Source organism: Ictidomys tridecemlineatus, chromosome X (genome assembly GCF_052094955.1).
Source record: "Ictidomys tridecemlineatus isolate mIctTri1 chromosome X, mIctTri1.hap1, whole genome shotgun sequence".
NCBI classification, from domain to species: domain Eukaryota; kingdom Metazoa; phylum Chordata; class Mammalia; order Rodentia; family Sciuridae; genus Ictidomys; species Ictidomys tridecemlineatus.
The window spans coordinates 88637517-88657110 of record NC_135493.1 but is presented as its reverse complement, the minus strand read 5'-3'; the positions used below and the strand labels follow the sequence as shown (position 1 = coordinate 88657110).

Here is a 19594-nt window from a genome sequence, read left to right as displayed (position 1 = left end):
ATGCAATGTGCAGCCACCTATTTTTATTTTATCGTGGCGAGTGGCCTAGGACACAGAGGGCCAGGCTGGGGATATAAAACTGAAGGGGAGAGGAGTTCTCCGGGTGGGATCCACGTCCCGTCACTTGGCACTTTCTGTACACATAAGCCCCTCCCTTGACTGCAGTCAATTCCTTAAGACTTGACCTCATTACAGAAGGTTTAGGGAAAGGTCGGGCTTGGCTCAGTGAGCCCCAGCTGGCGTCCCCACCCGGCTGCAGCCCCGCCCAGATCTGGCAGAGCAATGGGCAAACTGTAGGGTAGAAAGGCGGGGAGAAGCTGCGGAGGTTAAAGGCGGGGCGGGCGGTTGCCAAGCCGGCCAATAGGCGGCTCTCCAGAGGCTGTGCTGAGAGGACAGGGGCGCCGTCACTAGCACCACCGCCTCCCAAGTTTCCCCTTGTGGATGCACCGCCTGGCTGCTCTGCTCCTCCCGGTGCACAGAGACGGGGAGAGACCAGAGGAGCGGACTCCGGACCTGCTTCTGACCCGCTCTGGGGGTGGGGTTGGGGGTCGCTAAAAGATGAAAGGCCGCCGGCGGCGACGCCGAGAACACTGCAAGTTCGCGCTGCTGTTGGTGCTGTACACGCTGGTGCTGCTGCTCATCCCCTCGGTACTGGACGGCGGTCGCGACCAGGATAAGGGCGTCGGGCACTGCCCCGGCCTGCAGCGCAGCCTGGGAGTATGGAGTCTGGAGGCAGCGGCGGCTGGCGAACGTGAGCAAGGCGCTGAGGCGCAATCTGCCGCAGAAGGGGGCGCAGACCAGTTCCCCAAGACCCCAGGCAACCTCAGCTCCGTCGGGGAGACAGTGGTCCAGGAGAAACAACACATCTACGTGCACGCCACCTGGCGAACAGGCTCGTCCTTCCTGGGAGAGCTCTTTAACCAACACCCGGACGTTTTCTACTTGTACGAGCCCATGTGGCATTTGTGGCAGGCTCTCTATCCGGGCGACGCTGAAAGCCTGCAGGGTGCTCTTCGAGACATGCTGCGCTCGCTCTTCCGTTGTGACTTCTCAGTGCTGCAGCTGTATGCACCTCCTGGGGACCCCGCCGCAAGAGCCACGGACACAGCCAATCTCACTACAGCTGCCCTCTTCCGCTGGCGGACCAACAAGGTCATTTGCTCACCTCCGCTGTGCCCCGGAGCGACCCGGACCCGAGCCGAGGTCGGCCTCGTGGAGGACTCCGCCTGTGAACGCAGCTGCCCACCGGTGGCACTACGCGCCCTGGAGGCCGAGTGCCGCAAGTATCCAGTGGTGGTCATCAAGGACGTGCGTCTGCTGGACCTGGGTGTGCTGGTGCCCCTGTTGCGTGACCCAGGTCTCAACTTGAAAGTGGTGCAACTTTTCCGCGACCCTCGGGCTGTGCACAACTCACGTCTCAAGTCCAGGCAGGGACTGCTGCGCGAGAGCATCCAGGTGTTGCGCACCCGCCAGAAAGGCGACCATTTTCACCGCGTGCTGCTAGCGCACGGCGTGGGCGCTCGTCCGGGGAGTCAGTCCCGCGCGCTGCCCGCAGCGCCGCGTGCAGATTTCTTCCTGACTGGTGCTCTTGAGGTGATCTGCGAGGCCTGGCTGCGCGACCTGCTTTTTGCACGCGGTGCTCCATCCTGGCTAAGGCGGCGCTACCTGAGGCTGCGCTATGAGGACCTGGTTAGGCAGCCTCGCACCCAGTTACGCCGCCTGTTGCGCTTTGCCGGGCTGCGCGCGATAGCCGCGCTTGAGACTTTTGCTCTCAACATGACTCGCGGAGCGGCTTATGGCACGGATCGGCCCTTCCACCTGTCGGCACGAGATGCTCGTGAGGCAGTGCACGCCTGGCGCGAGCGCCTGAGCCGAGAACAGGTGCGCCAAGTGGAGGCCGCCTGTGCTCCAGCCATGCGTCTGCTGGCCTACCCTAGCAGCGGAGAGGAGGGTGACGCGGAGTCACCCGGGGAAGAGGAAACCTCACTGGAGACTGAGGCTGTCGGGGCTACGTAGCCCCCACCCTCGCCCCCGGAGCGGATCCGGGTAAGGTGGCTCTGGGCAGGGTAGGGTTCTAGAAAGGGTCTTCGGAGAGCCTGCGTCAGGCCTGCTGGAGAGGAGAGGGAAGAGGGCACTAGGAGATGGTGCTATCCTGAATACCATGCTATCAGATCAGGGCCAAAGGGATAGGAAATTTCTGCTTGTAGCATTTAGGAGATTGTATCAGTTCTCCAGCTTATGAACCACCCACCTTCACAGAGGAGGACCCCGAGTTAAGAGAATGTTTCAGTGTTGCTGAGGCAGAACCCAGTTTTCTGCATTCCCAGTCCACTTTATGAAGTAGGACATATCTGAGGTCTGAGGACAGTAGAGAATGTCTGAAGTAGTGTAATGGAACATGAGGTCGGGAATTAATACCTAGACTATTAGAATTAAGGGAATCCTTTGAAGTGGATGGTTTTGAAGTTATCTCAATGCCAACTTGTCATGTGGGGCAACTTTTTGCCTTGAAGTGTTTGTTGGCACAAAGAAAGCCAAAAGCAAGTTTTGGTGGACCGGTATTGACTTCATAACCCTACCTAACCCAAATCATTGTTTAATATTTCTTCTCTTTCTCTCTTATGCTCAGGTTCCAGGGCTTTCCTCCTGAGTACCAAGCATGCAAAGCACAGTCCGGCGGGTCTTGCAACAGTTTTTGCAGATTTGTGTGTCTCAGGCCTTGGTATAATGGAATAGAATAAACTGCTTTCTCTTGGCTCATGTGTGCCCCTCCCCCTCCCCCTCACCCACCCGCTTCCCAGTCGCTAGTGTTTGCAGGATATTTGGCCATATCCCGTTTGTATCAGGTCACAAAGAATGCCTGGTCAGCTTCCTCTAGTACCGACAAGACTTCAGGACTGTGTTTCCCCCACTCCACCCCATCCGTTTGAGAGATGGGACCTTAGATCAGCAGTAGCAGCTTGTGAAAAGTCATCCCCTCTTTTTTTTTGTTCTTTCTCTGTAAAAGTGTATGTCTGAAGATGTTAAAGTGGGCCCTGAATGATCTCAGAATGTGTTTAGTGTTGGGGTCAACATATGGTGTGTAACACTGGGCCGAGAGAAGAATTTATTCTGCACGATATTGATGATGGGAGTCAAGTTAGTGGCATGGGAATGTATTTTCCCAAACTTTGTGTGAATTGGAAGAGTGCCACCTTGTGCACTATGCAGACTAGAGGAGGAAAAGCAATGCTGGGTGGACGGAAGTGACTAAAGTTTCCATTCATTATTTTATAGTGTAATTCAGTATTCCCCTGGGATGATGCTGGAGCAGGGGCAAAGGTTGAAGATGTTAATGAAGATGGGAGTTTGCTGTTGTTAATAGAGCTAAGGTTATAGAGTGATTTTGGAAACTGGCTAATCAAGAGGTTTTGCTGGTGAGTTTCTGTAATTGCTAGGAAGTCTGTGTTCTTTCCTGATTTCCAGAGCCAAGGAAGGTAAGGCATAGGGTGACTTGTCACATCTTAACAAAAACATCCTTTCATCTGCTAGGTCTGTATTTACACTTGGAACAAAATGGTCCCTAATCATCCTTCACAGGCCTCAGGGAACTCCTCCCCCAGGCTAATGCTGTGGCATTTTATGGTTTTAAGACATGACAATCTCCCAGAAACTTTTGCTCCCCCACCAACATTTTTACTAACATTTATTGAATGCCAGCTGGGGTGAGGAAATGAAGAAAATGGAGAGCAGGGTAGAGAACATAGATTTTCCCCTCTAAGGAAGTGCAAGTCTGTGCAGGTGACACTATGAGATAAGGTGTCCATGCTGCTGTTTAGAAGGCCAGTGAGGCTTCCTTTTTATGGGGCTGCAGGAACATATGGGTGGGAACTTTAGGCTCTTCCTAAAGTTGGTGACTGAGCCCTTCCTCCAGCATTGGGCACTTACTACCAACCAGGGGAAGTGTTAAAAAAAGTTGTATTCCTTTCTAGGAAAAGTGTTACAGATCCATTAATGGAGTTTTAAAAAGTTTTTCATACTCTAGGGAAGGGAAGGAAAAAGAAGGGAATGAATTTTTATAAAAAGGGCTGTGTGCCCTTCATTGTGTTACGCACTGTACATATATGGTTATTTATAACAGTTTCACAGATGAGGACTCAGAGAAGTAATTTCCGAGAAGTCACACTGGGGTAATGTGTGACTTACCCCAGGGTGGAACTTACCCCTGGCAGCAAACCTGGCACTCCACCTGGGCTTATAGGCTAGTTTGGAGTGCTAAATACCCTTGACTTTATTACTAATATGTCACAACCGTGAGCAAATAAAATATCCCTGAGCTGCCAACAGCACCTCCACAGAAAAGCTGATGGCTCTATAGCTATCCTCTCCATCAGGCACTTGGCGCAGCAGTGAAGAGAGGCTGCATGTGAGTTAACCCAAGGATCTGCTGGGTGGTCCAGACCTAATAACCAAAATTTAGAAGGGAGGGAATAGATCAAATTTTCTCATAGCTAAGTGAGGACTGAAGCATCCAGAACCAAGTCACCAAGAACCCAAGCTCTTCCCATATTGTACATTTTCTTAGCTTATGTTCTCATTGTAACAAAATAGTAGCCACAGTGCCAAGTATCACATCCTCACCCAAATAACCCAAGGTTTGTAAAGTGCAGAAAGGAAAAAAGCTGGTTATCAGGTGGAGAGGTATTCCCTCATGCAATGCTCATTCATTTAATCTGGTTATAAAAACCTTTTGCAGAACCTCTTACCCTCACCAGCTTCCCTCTTGGCCAGAATTGGATCACATGGTCTACCCCAGACCAATAATTGGCAAAAGAGAATGAGAGCATTTTGGCTGATTTAGATTAGCAGTCCTCAGCCCTGGCTGAAATTACAGTAGCCCCCTCTCCTCATCCTTGGGAGATATGTTGTAAGTCACCCCTCAAAGGATGTTTGAAACCTCCCATAGTGCCAAACCCTATATATTCTATAGTTTTTCTCTACACATACCTATGATAAAGTTTAATTTCTAAATTAGGCACAATGAGAGATAAACAACAATAGTTATTAATAAAATAGAGCAATTACAACAATATATCATAAGTTCTATGAATATAGTCTTTCTCAACTGTCATCAGGCAGGTAGTATATACAGTGTGTGTATGCTGGATGAAGCGATGATTTATGTCTTGGACAGGATTGAGCAGGACTGTGTAACATTTCATTATCAAAACAGCAAACTTACTAATTATTTCCAGGATTTTCTATAATATCTTGGGACTGTGGGCAACAAACCTCAGAAAATAAAGCCATGGTTAAGGGACTTCTTTTTTAAATTTTTTAAATTGTTGATAGACCTTTATTTTATTTATTTATATGCGATGCTGAGAATCAAACCCAGTGCTTCACACATGCCAGACAGGTGCACTACCGCTGAACCACAACTGCAGCCCAACGGACTTCTTTTTAAAAATTCCAGCACCTGAGCTCCACCCCAGGAAATTTCTTGTTCTCCTTTATATTTTGTGCTGGGAGTGGAACCCAGGGCCTCAAACATGCTAAGCAGGTCTCTTCCACTGAGCTATATTCCCAGTTCAGGAGATTCTAATTTAATTGTTTTTCTGTGAGTTCCCCAGACTGAGACATTGGGATGTTGTCAAAGTTCCCCAGGTGATTCTATTGTACAGCCAAATCTGAAAACCACTGGCTTGATCAGTCAATGATTCATCCCCCTGGGCCCAGCTGCTTGTACTAGAGCAAAATCAGAATGGGGAATCAGACTGTTGCTGAGCGGCAAACTGTCTGCCATGGTGATTTATATAAAAGATCTTGAAGCTGTGAAGTACCCCAGAAATGTGGGGTATTATTTTGAAAAGGTAAATTACACATGGGTCTGTTTATCACCCTTTCATATGCTTTCAAATATGTAGTTGTTTGTAGTTTCTCATCTAAGAGTCCATGATTGTACATACATTGGGCACTACTGTTGTAAACAGACTGATCTTTTATCCTGTCCTTTTCGGCATGTCTGCCTTTGACCTCTATCCTTGGTGGGACCCAAGATTTCATTCCTATAAACATTTTATTTTATTGGTTCTGGAGTTGGAACTTTGCTACGTTAAGTACATGCTATACCACTGAGGCTCCAGCCACAACACCCTTCAGGCATTTAGAACACCTTGCTCTTTGTTCTTGACAATATGTGTGTCTCTCTCTCTCTCTCTCTCTCTGTGTGTGTGTGTGTGTGTGTGTGTGTGTGTGTGTGTGTGTGTGTATTGCTTAGGGCCTAGCTTTTGCTGAGTCTGGCTTTGAACTCAAGATCCTCCTGCTTCAAACTCCCAAGCTGCTGGGATTACAAGCATGCACTACTGCACCTGGCTGGGAAGCTTTATTTCTAAGGCAATTATTCACACAGAAAAAGAAATGACCAGCCACCACCAAATCCCTAACAATCCATCTGAAAGTTATTGCATTTTAATCAGGGGACCAAGCCACAAACATTCTATGTAAGCATATGCATACATATCACTGAAAAGACAACCCATGGCTTAAACTCTGTTAAAGAATAAGCATTTTAAAAACATTTTTCCTCAGCTGGGGCTGGGGCTCAGTGGTAGTGCACTTGCCTGGCATGTGTGAGGCACTGGGTTCAATTCTTAGCACCACATATAAATAAATAAAATAGAGGTCTATTAACTACTAAAAAATTTTAGAAAAACATTTTTCCTATATTGAATTTCTCATTCAACAAAATTTGCTGAGACTCTCAGTGGCAAATCAACCTGGGTGCTGTGCTCAAGTTAGAGGGCTGAAAGGATGATGATGGTGGTGATGATTATGGGGGTGTGTGTACATTGATAGGTGTCTGAGTGGCACTGCTGCAGTAGGGTGAGACTAGTTTTCTAAAGCACATCCAAGTCCAAGTCATTTTTTGCCAAATGCCAATGTCTCGGCTTGGCACAGAATCACGAGCCACCACACAGCTTTGTAATTTTGAAGCGTCATTCCTACTTGACAATGGCTCTCAGCAATTTTTGCCCCCTGGGAGCTCCACTGATCCAGACCTTCTTGGAGCTCCTGTATGGGCCCACCTTCCCTTGCAGGATTCCTCAGTTGATGGTGGATTTGGTGCTTAGGAAAAGTTGAAGATTCAAGTCTGGTGAGTGAGGCAGGGGAGGAGGCTGATCCTGCAAAATGAGGTGTGTGTGCAAAGTCATTTCTTGGTTCATATGATATCAGTTTTTTTTTTGGGGGGGAGGGTACTAGGGATTGAACTCAGGGTCACTCAGCCACTGAGTGATATTTCCAGCCCTATTTTGTATTTTATTGAGAGACAGGGTCTCACTGAGTTGCTTAGGGCCTCACTGAGTTGCTGAGGCTGACTTTGAACTCATGATCCTCCTGCCTCAGCCTCCTGAGCCACTGGGATTACAGTCGTGGGCCACCTCGCCCAGCTACAATATCAGTTTTTATATTAGGATGCAGGGAGCCAGGCTATAGGGCCAGGATCTCCTAGTTAATACTTGATTAAGTATAAGAAGAGATTGGAGGCTGAGGTTGTGGCTCTGTGGTGGAGTGCTTGCCTAGCATGCTCAAGACCCTGAGCTCCATTCCCAGAACAGGAAAACAAAAAGAGATTGAAAGACATTTCCAAGGCTTTTTGGTGCTAAGGGGAGGTGACATTTTATTGAGTGCCTATTTTGTGCATTGTATTACATGCTTAATACATATGGTTTCAAGCCTCATCTCAGCTCTGTGAAGTATGTTGTAACCCCTTTTATGGATAGTGAAGCAAGCTCAGAGAGGTTAGGTAAATTGTCAAGGATAACACAGCCAGAAGATTAAAATTGGGTGTTCTTTGTTTTTAAATCATTATCTTTAAAATTTGTAGAAACCATGTAAACAGGAGGTAAAAAGAGAGTTCAACAGTGTCAAAGGGTACAAAATATCTGCCAGTCTCATTTCCTAGAAGAAATCACTACATTTCTTGTGGTATATTTCTAAAAATGTTTTATGCAAATTTAAGCAGAATATATTACCTTTTAATATATAAGTGGAATTGAACTGTATTTATTGTCCTGTACTTTTTATCACTTAATACTTTAGAAATCTTCCCATGTCATATCCTTTTTAGTGACCATATTATATTTCATCATAGGAATGTACTGTAACATATTTACCTAGTTCCTAAGTCCATAATGTAGGACATTTAGGTTGTTCCTGTGTTTTGCTATATTTCATTGCATTTTTAGTAAAATCCTTATATTATCTTTGCATACATATAAGAATACCAGTCAGAAAAACTTCTATAATAGAAGGGTAGCAAAAGGTATACACTTTCTACAACTTGAGGGGTAAAGTTCTTCAAGTTGCACCAAATTTCATTCACATCAGTGGTTTCTTGGAGTGCCTGTTTCCTGGACTTTCAACAAGCTGGATTTTTTTTTTCACTTTGGCTAGTCTGATGGGTGGGAAATCCTTTCTGCTTGCACCCTGGTTTTCACTGACCCCCACAGTTCACCTCAGATGATGAATGATTGCCTTGTACCTTGGGTTTGTGGTAACTAGGATTCCAAGATGAAATTAATTTCTTAGCCCTTCCGCAGTTCACATGTATTTAGGGAGTGTCATTTTTTTATGATATTTTGAAGGACTGATACATTTTGACACAACAATTTTATCATTCCCTTACAAAACCACACTTGCACGCAGCATCAGATTTCAGCCAGGTTTTTGTTCAGATGGCCTTGTTCTGGTACTATTGGTGTGGATTATTGATCATCTACAATTGACTTTTGACAATTGACTCATACATCAACCATTTGGGGACACTATCATTGGAGAAATGTGAATGTTTAAAAGAAGTTCTAACCCTTCATACATTTTCTCTGTATTCTGGAAAGCCCACTTTGTGGTCTCACAGAGGCAGGGACAGAAGGAAGCAGAAGTGCCCATTTGCAGGGTTTGTCTGAGTCACTGGGGAGTGAACTGAGGGCATCACATGTTGCTAGGCAAGGGCTGTATCACTGAGCTACATCCCTCGTCCCTTGCAGTTTTAGAGGAAGGTTTCAGAGGGTTTTCTAAGAGGTTCTTCTTAGTCTAAGCAGATATTTTTCCCATGAACACAAATATATATAAATAGTTGGGAATGATGTTTTTTAAAAAAACATTTACAACAGCTGGTTTTAAATTCTCCAGTATGCCTCTATCTCAGCCTGCTCTCAGCATGAACAGCCCAGAAAAGAATGAAATAAAAGAATCTAAACGTTTGCATCTGACATTCTAGCCCAACAAGGTGACTAATAAATGAAGTGCTCACTCTCTCTCTCAATCCCCCCCCACCCCACCTCTGTCTCCCTCTGTGAGGTCTCCTGGCTTGCCATCCTCTTGCTTCATAGTGGAACTGAAGAAACTTGCTCTGCTGAAAGAAACATTTCTACTCAAGTGGGGTATAGAATATGAACAGTAGAGACTAAGAAACAGCCTTGGCCCAAGTTCAAGAACACTGGGAAGTAAAGAACTGTTTGGGAGCTGAACAGGAAGCTATTTCAATTGGAGAAAAGTTACAGAGCTCAGTAATGTCTTCATGAGAATTGGAATCCTTGAGCTTTGCTTGCCACCCCTCGCCTTTGTCCCCAGGCACCAAGCCAGCAACAGGCCCTGACATTTTCTGCAGCTGGCCTTGTTCATATTAAAGACCATCCTGCTGAGGGTTCAGAATAAATTGGAGCTTCAGTGGATGGTGAATATTTTTAAATCCAGAGGTTAAAAGGCTGTGAAAAAGGACCATCACATTCAACTTCAATGATGACTGTGTTCCAAGCCAGCAGAACCCCCTTCCTTAAAATGGACACAGGCAACAAGGACTTTCCTGTAGAGCCACTTTCCAAAACTAACCAGTTTTTGCTTATGGAATGGAAGCCCTTTCTGCGAAGCATTGCCATAAGGAGGGAGTGTTTAAAGGTCCTGGGAGAGGTAGGGTAGTCTCTGGCTTCTATAAGTAAGGAGCCTCAAGTCTGGATCTGAAAGTGTAGCTCAGTGGTAAAGTGCTCACATAAGCATGTGCAAGGTCCTGGGTTTGAGCCCCAGCACCACAAAAGGAAAAAAGAAAGAAAACTCCCTGTCTGACCTGAAATAAAAACCTGTGGAGGGAATACTTCCAGAGAGTGCTGTTGTTAGATCATTACCCTTCAGTCATAGTATCCCACAGGCTGGAAGCAGAGAAAGTAGTCTCAGTGAAGGTCTGAATCATGTGGTTCTGCCCAGACATAGAACATGACAGAACATTTGTAAGGCTTGGGGAGAACATCTGGGGTGGGGACCATAGATATTTTAGTAAAGATAACAAAGTGAGGAAAGTTCTGAGAAGCCCCAGGAGGGAACTGAGAGCCTAATTGAAGACGTCATTCCAAACAGACAGATAAGGTGAACATTAGGAAAGCATGTCCCAGAGCTTTGAGGTCACTTTTCCCATGACTGAGAGCAGACTGCATCAAAAAGGGCTCTTTACTGCCTCAGAGAGACTGCAGGAACAGTAAGCCAAAAATACTAAAATAAACATATTTTAAAAATAGGACTTAAGACTAGCCCAAGGCTGGTGTATATTAAATATACACATATTAGAAGCAATAAAGGTAGACACTGTCTCTTGTTGTAATAAAGAATATCACTGACATGGATGTAAAAATGAAAACATTTTTCAGGTTCTGCAAATGATAAAAAAATTAGACTTCATTGTCTATTTGTACCCTTCCCCCAACTACTGCTAGGAATTACAATGAGATAGAAATATTAATTACCCTCAAATGATTAGTGCCTTATATGTACATGTATTGAAATATTACACCATACTCCATAAGGATATACAAGTATTACATGTTGAGCAAGACTTTTTTTAAGTTGTAGATGAACACAATACCTTTCTTTAAATTTATTTTTATGTGGTGTTGAGGATTGAACCTAGTGCCTCATACATGCTAGGCAAGTGCTCTGCCACTGAGCCACAACCCCAGCCCTGAGCAAGAATTTTAAAAAGGAGGAGATAGAAATGTTAGCTCCCCTAATTTGACCAGTATATACTGTATACTTGCATCAAATTATCACAGGATACCCCAAAAATATGTACATGTAAAACAGTAGTTAATAATAGATAACTTTACAAATAGGCGATGGTTGATGGAATATAAACACCACCCCAAAGAATAACAAAATATATGGCACTAAAAAATGCCTTTTAAATAGTCTTATTTTTCAGTAGTCAAAAAGGAAGAAAAATTGTTTTAAGTTCAGGAAAAATCTGTGTCTTTATACTAGGTGTAGCAATCTCTAGCAATCCTACAAGCTAGGGAGACAACCCATTTACAGGATCCAGTATCTTGCTCCCTCACAAATCTGCTCTTGGCCATGAGGCCATTTTGCTACATTAGACCCTGGGCAGGAAAGGATAGAAAGGGTTGAATAACCAGAATGCCTTCCTTTGCAGAAAGATACTGGAAGTGATTGCTACACTTTGGCTAAACCACAGACTCTCTTCTCTGACTAGCCATTCTAATCTGGGAATGTTAAAGCTGGTGGACAGAGGGGAAGTCCTCATGGGCAGCCCCAGTGACTACCTTCCAGCACTCATTTGACCTCCAGGCCCTGTGGGGACCAAATTGCTGCCTGAATTGCAGGTCTAAATTCCAGTCACTTCCAGTCCCATGTCCTCTCAAATCCTCCAACCCCCACATGGTGGATGGTGAACATCTGCAGGTGGCCCATCTGAATATACATTATAAAATACTGACTCAGTTCCTTTATTGGAGTTTACTCATCAAAGCGATCACATATGCCAACTCAAACTATATCTCAGAGCAGCTCAATGAAAGGAATAAACAAAAGTCAACTAGGCAAGCTCAGCTCTTTCCCAGTTTTATTTTTATTTTTTTCAACTGATACATAAAAACATAAAATTATACATAACTAATGCCCAGTTTTATTAATACTGGTGTGGTATGCATTCATCTGTTATCAAGTGAGTGCAAAACTTTGGGAAAATTTTGTTTGGTGGATATCATAAAATAAGATGCATGTTAGTATTTTAACCTATTGGGGAAATATAATGGTCATTTAATTTTTGGCACTGATATACTGTGGAGCTTGAATGACTCATGTGGATTGAGGCTTTACTCTGAATTTTTCCCACGATGGGTGGGGATGACTGGAGCATTAAATCTCCTTAGCCATCCTCTGAGGCTGCCCAGGTCTCCACAAGTGGCTTCTCTGTTAGTTTCATCCCATATTTCCCAGGTATGTATTTTGTCTGTTTTTTGTCTTGCTTTATTTTGACTTGAGAGTTGTTTCAAATTCAATAGGACTGAAGCTATTATTGACAAATGCAAATATAACTGGCATCCCTCCCACTGCCACTTATCTGGAAATTATAACATTTCTGCCATTTAAAGTAGATTCCCTGGCTGTTTGGGGACAAAGTTCTTCATTAGCAAACTGTTTCCTCTTGCATTTTGTTTCAAAGTCACATTGAAGGAATGCTTGCACTTCAACATTGCTGGTATTTCGAGGATTATTTTACCATTACTCTTAAGCAGCTCCCTCCACCAATACCACATTTGGTGGATTAACTTTGGGTAGAGTGAATTTTCTATTTTATTCTCTTTCAAGAAGGTTTTAACCATCTAGTTTCTTTCCCTTTCCATATAAATTTTAGAATTAGCTTCTCTGTATCTATAATAAACACTGAGGGCACTGGATAGGAATTTTGTTAAACCTATAGATCCATGTGGGAATTGAAATTGTTATTATGCTGTTTTCCAATCCATGAATGAAATGACTATTGATTAAGATTTTGTTTGACTTTTTTCACTAGTATTTTACAGTTTTCAGCATATTAGTCCTTTACCTGTTCCATTAGATTTATACCTAGGAATTTCATTTTTTTCAGTTATTATAAATTGTATGAATTTTAAAATTTGGGTTTCAATGTGTTCACTTGTAGTATGTATAAATAAAATTGATTTTAAAATATTGATCTTATATCCTGAAAATTTGCTGAGCTCACTTGTTAGTTGTAGGAAAGTTTTGTTACATTCCTTAAATTTTCTATACATAACAATCATATCATCTGCTAAATAGGGACAATTTTACTTCTTCCTTTCTAATTCCTTGTCTTATTGCATGGGCTAGAACTTTCAATACTATGTGAAATAAAAGTGGAGAGTTTAAACATCTTTTCCTTGTTCCTGATCTTAGGGGGAAAGCATTCAGTCTCTCACTATAAAGAATGAGGCCAGATGTAGATTTATGTAAATGTCCTTTATCAAGTTGAGGAATTTCCTTTTTATTCCTATTTGCTTTGAATTTTTTGATCTTGAAAAGATGTTAAATTTTGTCAAATGCTTTATCTGCATCAACTCATGTGACCATGCAATTTTATTAACCTGTTAATGCGGTGGATTACATGGATTAATTATTGAACATTGAACCAGCCTTGTATCCTGAAATAAACTATTTGCTCATGATATCTAAATCTTCTTATATCTTGTTGAATTTGATTTGCTTATATTTTGTTAAAGATTTTTTGCATCTACTTTCTTAAGAGTTGTTGGTCAGACATTTTCTTTTTTTGTATTTTGTCTTGTTTTGGTATCAGGATAATACTGGCCTCATAATTTTATGGAACAGATTGTGCAAAATCAATATTAATTCTGTTTTAAACATTTGGTAGACTTTTCCATCAAAATTATCTAGGCCTGGAGATTTCTTTTGGGGGAGTCATTTAATTACTTATTCCATGTTTTAGTAGCTATAGGATTTTTAAAATCATCTATTTCTTATTGGGTGACTTATAGTAGTTTGTTTTTGAGGAATTAGTCAATTTCATCTAAGTTGTCAAATTTTGGGTGCAGAGTTGTTCTTAGTTTAGTCTTTTTCTAAATCCTTTTAATGTCTTTGAGGTCTGTAGTGATATTTTCCCTATTTCATTGCTAATATTGGTAATGTGTGTCTTCTTTCTTTATTTGGTCAGGCTTGATATAAGTTTATCAATTTTTTAATCTGTTCAAAGTACCAGAATTTTGTTTTTTATTTTCTGTTTTCAATTTCTTCTCCTAATTATAATCTCACTTCCAATTTGTTTTTTAAAATCTACTTCTAGTTTGGGGTAGTTGCTGAGATAGTTGATTTGATACTTTTTCTAATGAAAGCATTTAGTGTTATAATTTTCCCTATCAGCCTCACTAACTTTATACACTGCATATTCATTTTCATTCAGTATATTAACTTCCCTTGAATTACTTATAAGTGTGTTCTTCAGTTTCCAAGTGTCTGAAGAATTTCTTGCTATCTTTCTGCTATTCTAGTTTCATCTCATTATAGTTAGAGAATACATTCTATTATTATTTCAGCTCTTTTAAAGTTGTTCAGGTTTGATTTTTGAAACAGGATATGGTCTATGTTATGAATGCCCCATATACACAGAAAAAGAAGATACATTCTACTGTTAATAGAGGAAATGTTTAATAAATGTCACATGAATCCTGTTGATTGATGGCATTTTTCAGTACTTTTATATTTTTGTTGATTTTCTGTCTAGTGATTCTATCAATTATTGAGATGGGGTATTAAATTTTTCAACTACAAATGTGGACTTGTGTATTTCTCTTTTCAGTTCTTTAAGTTTTTGCTCTGGGAAATTTGAAACTCTGTTGTTTGGTGCATACACATTTAGGATTGCTATGTAGTGTTGGTGGATTAACCCCTTTACCATTTTGTAATGTCCTTTGTCCCTGGTAATTTTCTTTGTCCTGAAATCGATTTTTTCTGATATTAATATAACTACTTTTCCTTTCTTTTGATTAATGTTTGTTTGCTATATCATTTTACTTTCAACCTACCTATACCATTATATTTAAAATGAATTTCTTATTGACAGTATATGATTAGGTCATGTTTTTAAATACATTCTGGGGTTGAGGGTGTAGTTCAGTAGTAGAAAGCTTGCCTAGCACTTGGTAGGCTTGGGGTTTGATTCCCAGCACTGCAGAAAAAAAAATCCAAACTGACAAACTGTTTTAAACTATTTATGATTATTGATATTGTAGAGCTTAAAAATTCTGCCATTTAAAAATATTTTGTTCCTCATTTTTGTTCCTGTTTCCCTTTTCCTGCCTTCCTGTGTTACATAAACATTTTTTTTATAATTTCATTTTGATCTATCTGTAGTGTTTTTTAGTGTATCTCTTTGTATGTTATTTTAGTGGTTCCTTTGGATTATACATATGTAACTTATCACAGTCTACTTATGTCAACTTTTTACTGCCTCCAGTGAAGTATTAAAAAACCAATCTCCACTGAAGTTCCTTTATCTTTCCCCTCCTATAATTTTAAAAATATTTTTTCTACATATATTGAGAACCTAAATACAATGTTGTAATGTTTGCCTTAACTATCAAACAGTTTTAAAATTTCAAGAGAATAGTCTATTAAGTTTATTCACTCTTTCTGTTGTTCTTCATATATGATGATTATGATGATTCAATTTACCTCCTTTATCATTTATTTTCTACTACTTCCTTTAGTAGTTCTTTTTTTTTTTAAACTGGATTGAACTCAGGGGCACTTGACCACTGGGCCACATCCCCAGCCCTATTTTGTATTTTTAGATACAGGGTCTCACTCAGTTGCTTAGTGCCTTGAAGTTGCTGAGACTGGCTTTGAACTTGTGATCCTCCTGTCTCAGCCTCTCAAGCTGCTGGGATTATAGGTGTGTGCCATGGCACCCAGCCCTTTAACAGTTCTTATGTAGCACTTGTATTTGCAACAAATTCTCTTAGTTTTCCTTCATTTGTGAATATCTTTATTTCATCTTAATTCCTGAAGGATATTTTCATGGGATATAGAAATCTGGTTTGATGGTTATTTTCTTTCACTGTTTAAAAACTGTGCCACTTCCTCTGAACTGCCAGGTTTTTGGATATGAAATCCACTGGCATTCAAATTGTTGCCATAAATAATGTGTCATTTCTTTCTAGTTGTGGTTGAGATTTTTTTCTTGGACTGTTTTTCTGATGTTTGTTTATGTTGCCTTGGAGTAGATTGCTTTGGGTTTTTCCTGTTTGGGGTTCTCATAGCTTATTGAATCTGGAAGTTTATGTCTTTTATCATCTTTGGGAAATTTTCAACCATATTTATTTAAGTATTTTTTCAACTCCAATCTTTTTCTAGAACTTTAACATAAATAGTAAATCCGTTACTGTGATACCATCAGCCCTTGGGACTCTGTTTATCTTTTTTCATTCTATCTTCTGATGTTCAGATTGGGTAATTTCTGTTGTTCTGTTTTCAGATTCAGTACTTCTTTACTCTGCCATCTGTTTTGCTATTGAGCCCATTTAGTAAGGCTTTCAAATTTTGGTTGTTGTAATTTATAATTCTAAAATTTCTATTTGGTTCTTTCAAAAACATATCTATTTGGTGAAAAAATAATTTTCTTTTGTTTCAAGTGTGTTTGTAATTGCTAGTTTAAGCATTTTAATTATATTTGTTTAAAGCTTTTTTGGATCATTTCAATACCAGTGTCACCTCAGTGTTAGTATCTACCAGTCACATTTTCTTTTCTTATTCAAGTTGAAATTTTCCTGGTTCTTAGTTGGACAAGTACTCTTTTCATTGTATCTTGGACATTGGGATATTACCTTATGCATCTCTGAATCTTATTTAAATCTTCTACTTTAGCAAGATTCCATAGACGGCACACTTGTGGAGGAAGGGGTGTACCACCTAGTTACTGCCAGGTCAGGGCAGCAGTCCAAAAGTTGTGGCTTTCCATTAGGCCCACCAGGCCTCTGCTAACAGGAGGTAGTGTTTTTTCCTGTGGTGCTTGGTTTTTGTCTTTGTAAGCTAACCTTTTCCTGTCCTTTGGCTACAGATAACAAGCTTTTCTAGGGGCTTCTCTGCTGTGTGTGTGTGTGTGTGTGTGTGTGTGTGTGTGTGTGTGTGTGTTGGGCATTGATTCCAGGGGCACTTTACCACTGAGCTACATCCCAAGTCCTTTTTTAAAATTTTAATTCTTGCTAAAGTTGGTCTTGAACTTGTGATTCTCTTGCCTTAACTTCCTGAGTTGCTGGGTATGCACCATGGCACCTGACATTTAGTAGCTTCTTTCTTGTCTGAACTGGAAAAAACTTGTCCATTTCTGGCTTGCTGGCTTTCTTAGCACCCACTCCAGGATATAAAGGAGGCAAAAAGAAAATCCAGGGAACTCATATTGTTGTTCCTCAATTACCAAGGTTCCTAATCAGTCTGCATTTATCTCTCAACCCTCTAGTCTTCTTTGTCATATTTTCAGTTTTTAAAAAGTATTTATTTTTTAGTAGTTGGACACAATACCTTTATTTATGTATTTATTTATTTTTATGTGATGCTGATGATCAAACCCTGGGCCTCACATGTGCTAGGCGAGCGCTCCACTGCTGAGCCACAACCCCAGCCCATATTTTGAGTTTTTAGTTGCACTTTGTGGGAGGAATAAGGAAAATTGCTCTGCCCCACCTTGTCTTGAACCAGAAAGCAGCCCACCTGAACATTGGTTTTTATTAAACTAATTTATACCAAATAAACTTGACATGATGGCTCTTTATGTAAGTTATCTGTACTATGAGAATATTCAAGATCCATAGAAAGGCCTCATGGTGTTTATGGAATTAGTTTTTCCTTAAGGCTTAGTCTTTATTGCATGCTTTGAATAATCTTGAAAGTATTTATTTTCCAAACTTTGCATCATTAGACGCTGATGAGCAGTTTAACCATATTATAAAATGTCAAATTGGATACACATCCAGGATCAAAGGATCTAAAAAAATCAAGAATCTGGTGGCAGAAGTAGCACAAACATATCCAGAGTTAGCCCACACTCCACTGCTCACAGTGACACGAGCAGTATGTTTAAATGAAAGAAAGTCCAGGTGCCATGAAGGTTGAAGTTTGGGAATGTTACCAAATGCAGCTTCAATTTTACTGAACAGCTGACTGTTGTTGGTGTGATTTATTTTGCCCACTTGGTGCTGGGGTTGTAGCTCAGTAGTAAAGCACACATACTCAAGGCCCTGGGTTCAGAACCTAGTTTTTTTAATATTTATTTTTTTAGTTGTAGTTGAACACAATCTCTTTATTTTATTTATTTTATGTGGTGCTAAGGATTGAACCCAGGGCCTCGCACATGCTAGGCAAGCACTTTACAGCTGAACTACAACCCCAGCTCCCAGACCTAGTTTTTTTTTTTTTTTAATTATGCTCAGGCTGGGGCTATGGCTCAGTGGTAGAGTGCTTGCCTAGCATGTGTGAGGCACTGGGTTTGAGCTGCAGCACCACATAAAATAAATAAGCAAAATAAAGGTATATTTTGTACATATGAACTAGTACACAAGTGAAGAATGGTTGGATACATGTTTGATACCTAAGCATAAATCTTCAATCCCAGCTTCTCCTCCTCTTCTACCTAACAGGTCCTGGAAAGTTCTATTCTTCTCAATAGGCAGCCCACAACAGAAGCTGCATAAAGCACAGCCAAACTGACAGAGGAGCTCTGTCATCTTTGTCTTCACCCTCACCAAACACCTTTTAGGTCACATTTTCTCCTGGCCTGTCTTCACAAACCAGAAAAGATACTGATTTGGTATGGGTTTCCAGTACTGGAAAATCTAGCTTAGATAAGGAAAATCAAAGTTCACATCATCAGCGTTCAAAAGACTTTCTGTCTGTGGATTTCTGGGTTCTGAAGTTCAAATGTCCTTTGTTCCTTCTCTTCCAGGTCAGTCACCATGAACCGGGCCACTCAGCATGCTGTCCCAGCACAGGAGTAGCAGCACTGTGAAGGCAATCTATCACACTGTCAGAGACTGGGACTTTGCTTGGTACCAACTGCTGTGCAATTCTGCTGGGCAGGAATATCACAAGCTGTTAAATATCGATGGACACACTGGTTGAGATGAAGTTTCTAGGGAGGAAGTGACAGTGCAATGTGGATATTTATGGCCATAAAATAAGAAGAGCTTTAGTTCCCAGGCTGAATGAACCTGCTTTTGCTGGAGCCATTTCAACAAAACATCACAACAAAGAAGAGATGTGATTTAGTTACATTGCACATCAGCAGATGTCTGGACAAAAACATCAATGTGAATAAGGGCCAAGTGCAGTCCTGTCTGTCTTGATTAAATTACTTGATATTAAATAAAAGGTCTGGGTGGTATTGTTTTAAACCTGACTCATCCAGCTCTCCTTCAAATAGCCCCCTCCCCTGGGACCAATTATTAAAAAGTAATTTTGCTCCCTGGGGTGGGAGATCTCTAATGAATTTAAACCTAAGTTTTGCTTTTAAATTGTTCTAGCTGATGTTATTGTGATTTTTTATGCAATTAAATGACTTTAGAGTCATGCTAAAGACAGGATTTATTGTGTTTTGTTACAAGCATATTTTAGGATATAGTTAAAGTACATGGTTCATGTAAAGGTATCTACATGCAAAGGAATACGAAGACTATGAAGGAAAACCTATATTGGGTTCAAGAATTTGAGCAATTATTCAACAAGAACCTATGGGTTAAGCTGCAATGTTGACTTTATT

At 41.2% G+C, this 19594-nt stretch overlaps 1 protein-coding gene across 2 annotated transcripts; it reads left to right on the top strand.

The window, feature by feature from the left end:
* Window positions 1-361: 361 nt before the first annotated feature.
* On the top strand, window positions 362-19411 carry Chst7 (carbohydrate sulfotransferase 7). 2 transcript variants are annotated; one of them, XM_005324000.5, is made up of 2 exons: window positions 362-2046; window positions 18782-19411. In XM_005324000.5, exon 1 carries the CDS (start codon window positions 559-561, stop codon window positions 2014-2016), a length of 1458 nt encoding a protein of 485 aa, XP_005324057.1. In that variant the 5' UTR covers window positions 362-558; the 3' UTR covers window positions 2017-2046; window positions 18782-19411. The 2 variants fall into 2 exon arrangements, with proteins under 2 accessions (XP_005324057.1, XP_040132625.1); XM_040276691.2 differs by lacking the exon at window positions 18782-19411 and adding an exon at window positions 2630-2758 and having other exon boundaries at window positions 363-2046.
* The last annotated feature ends 183 nt before the right edge of the window (window positions 19412-19594 follow it).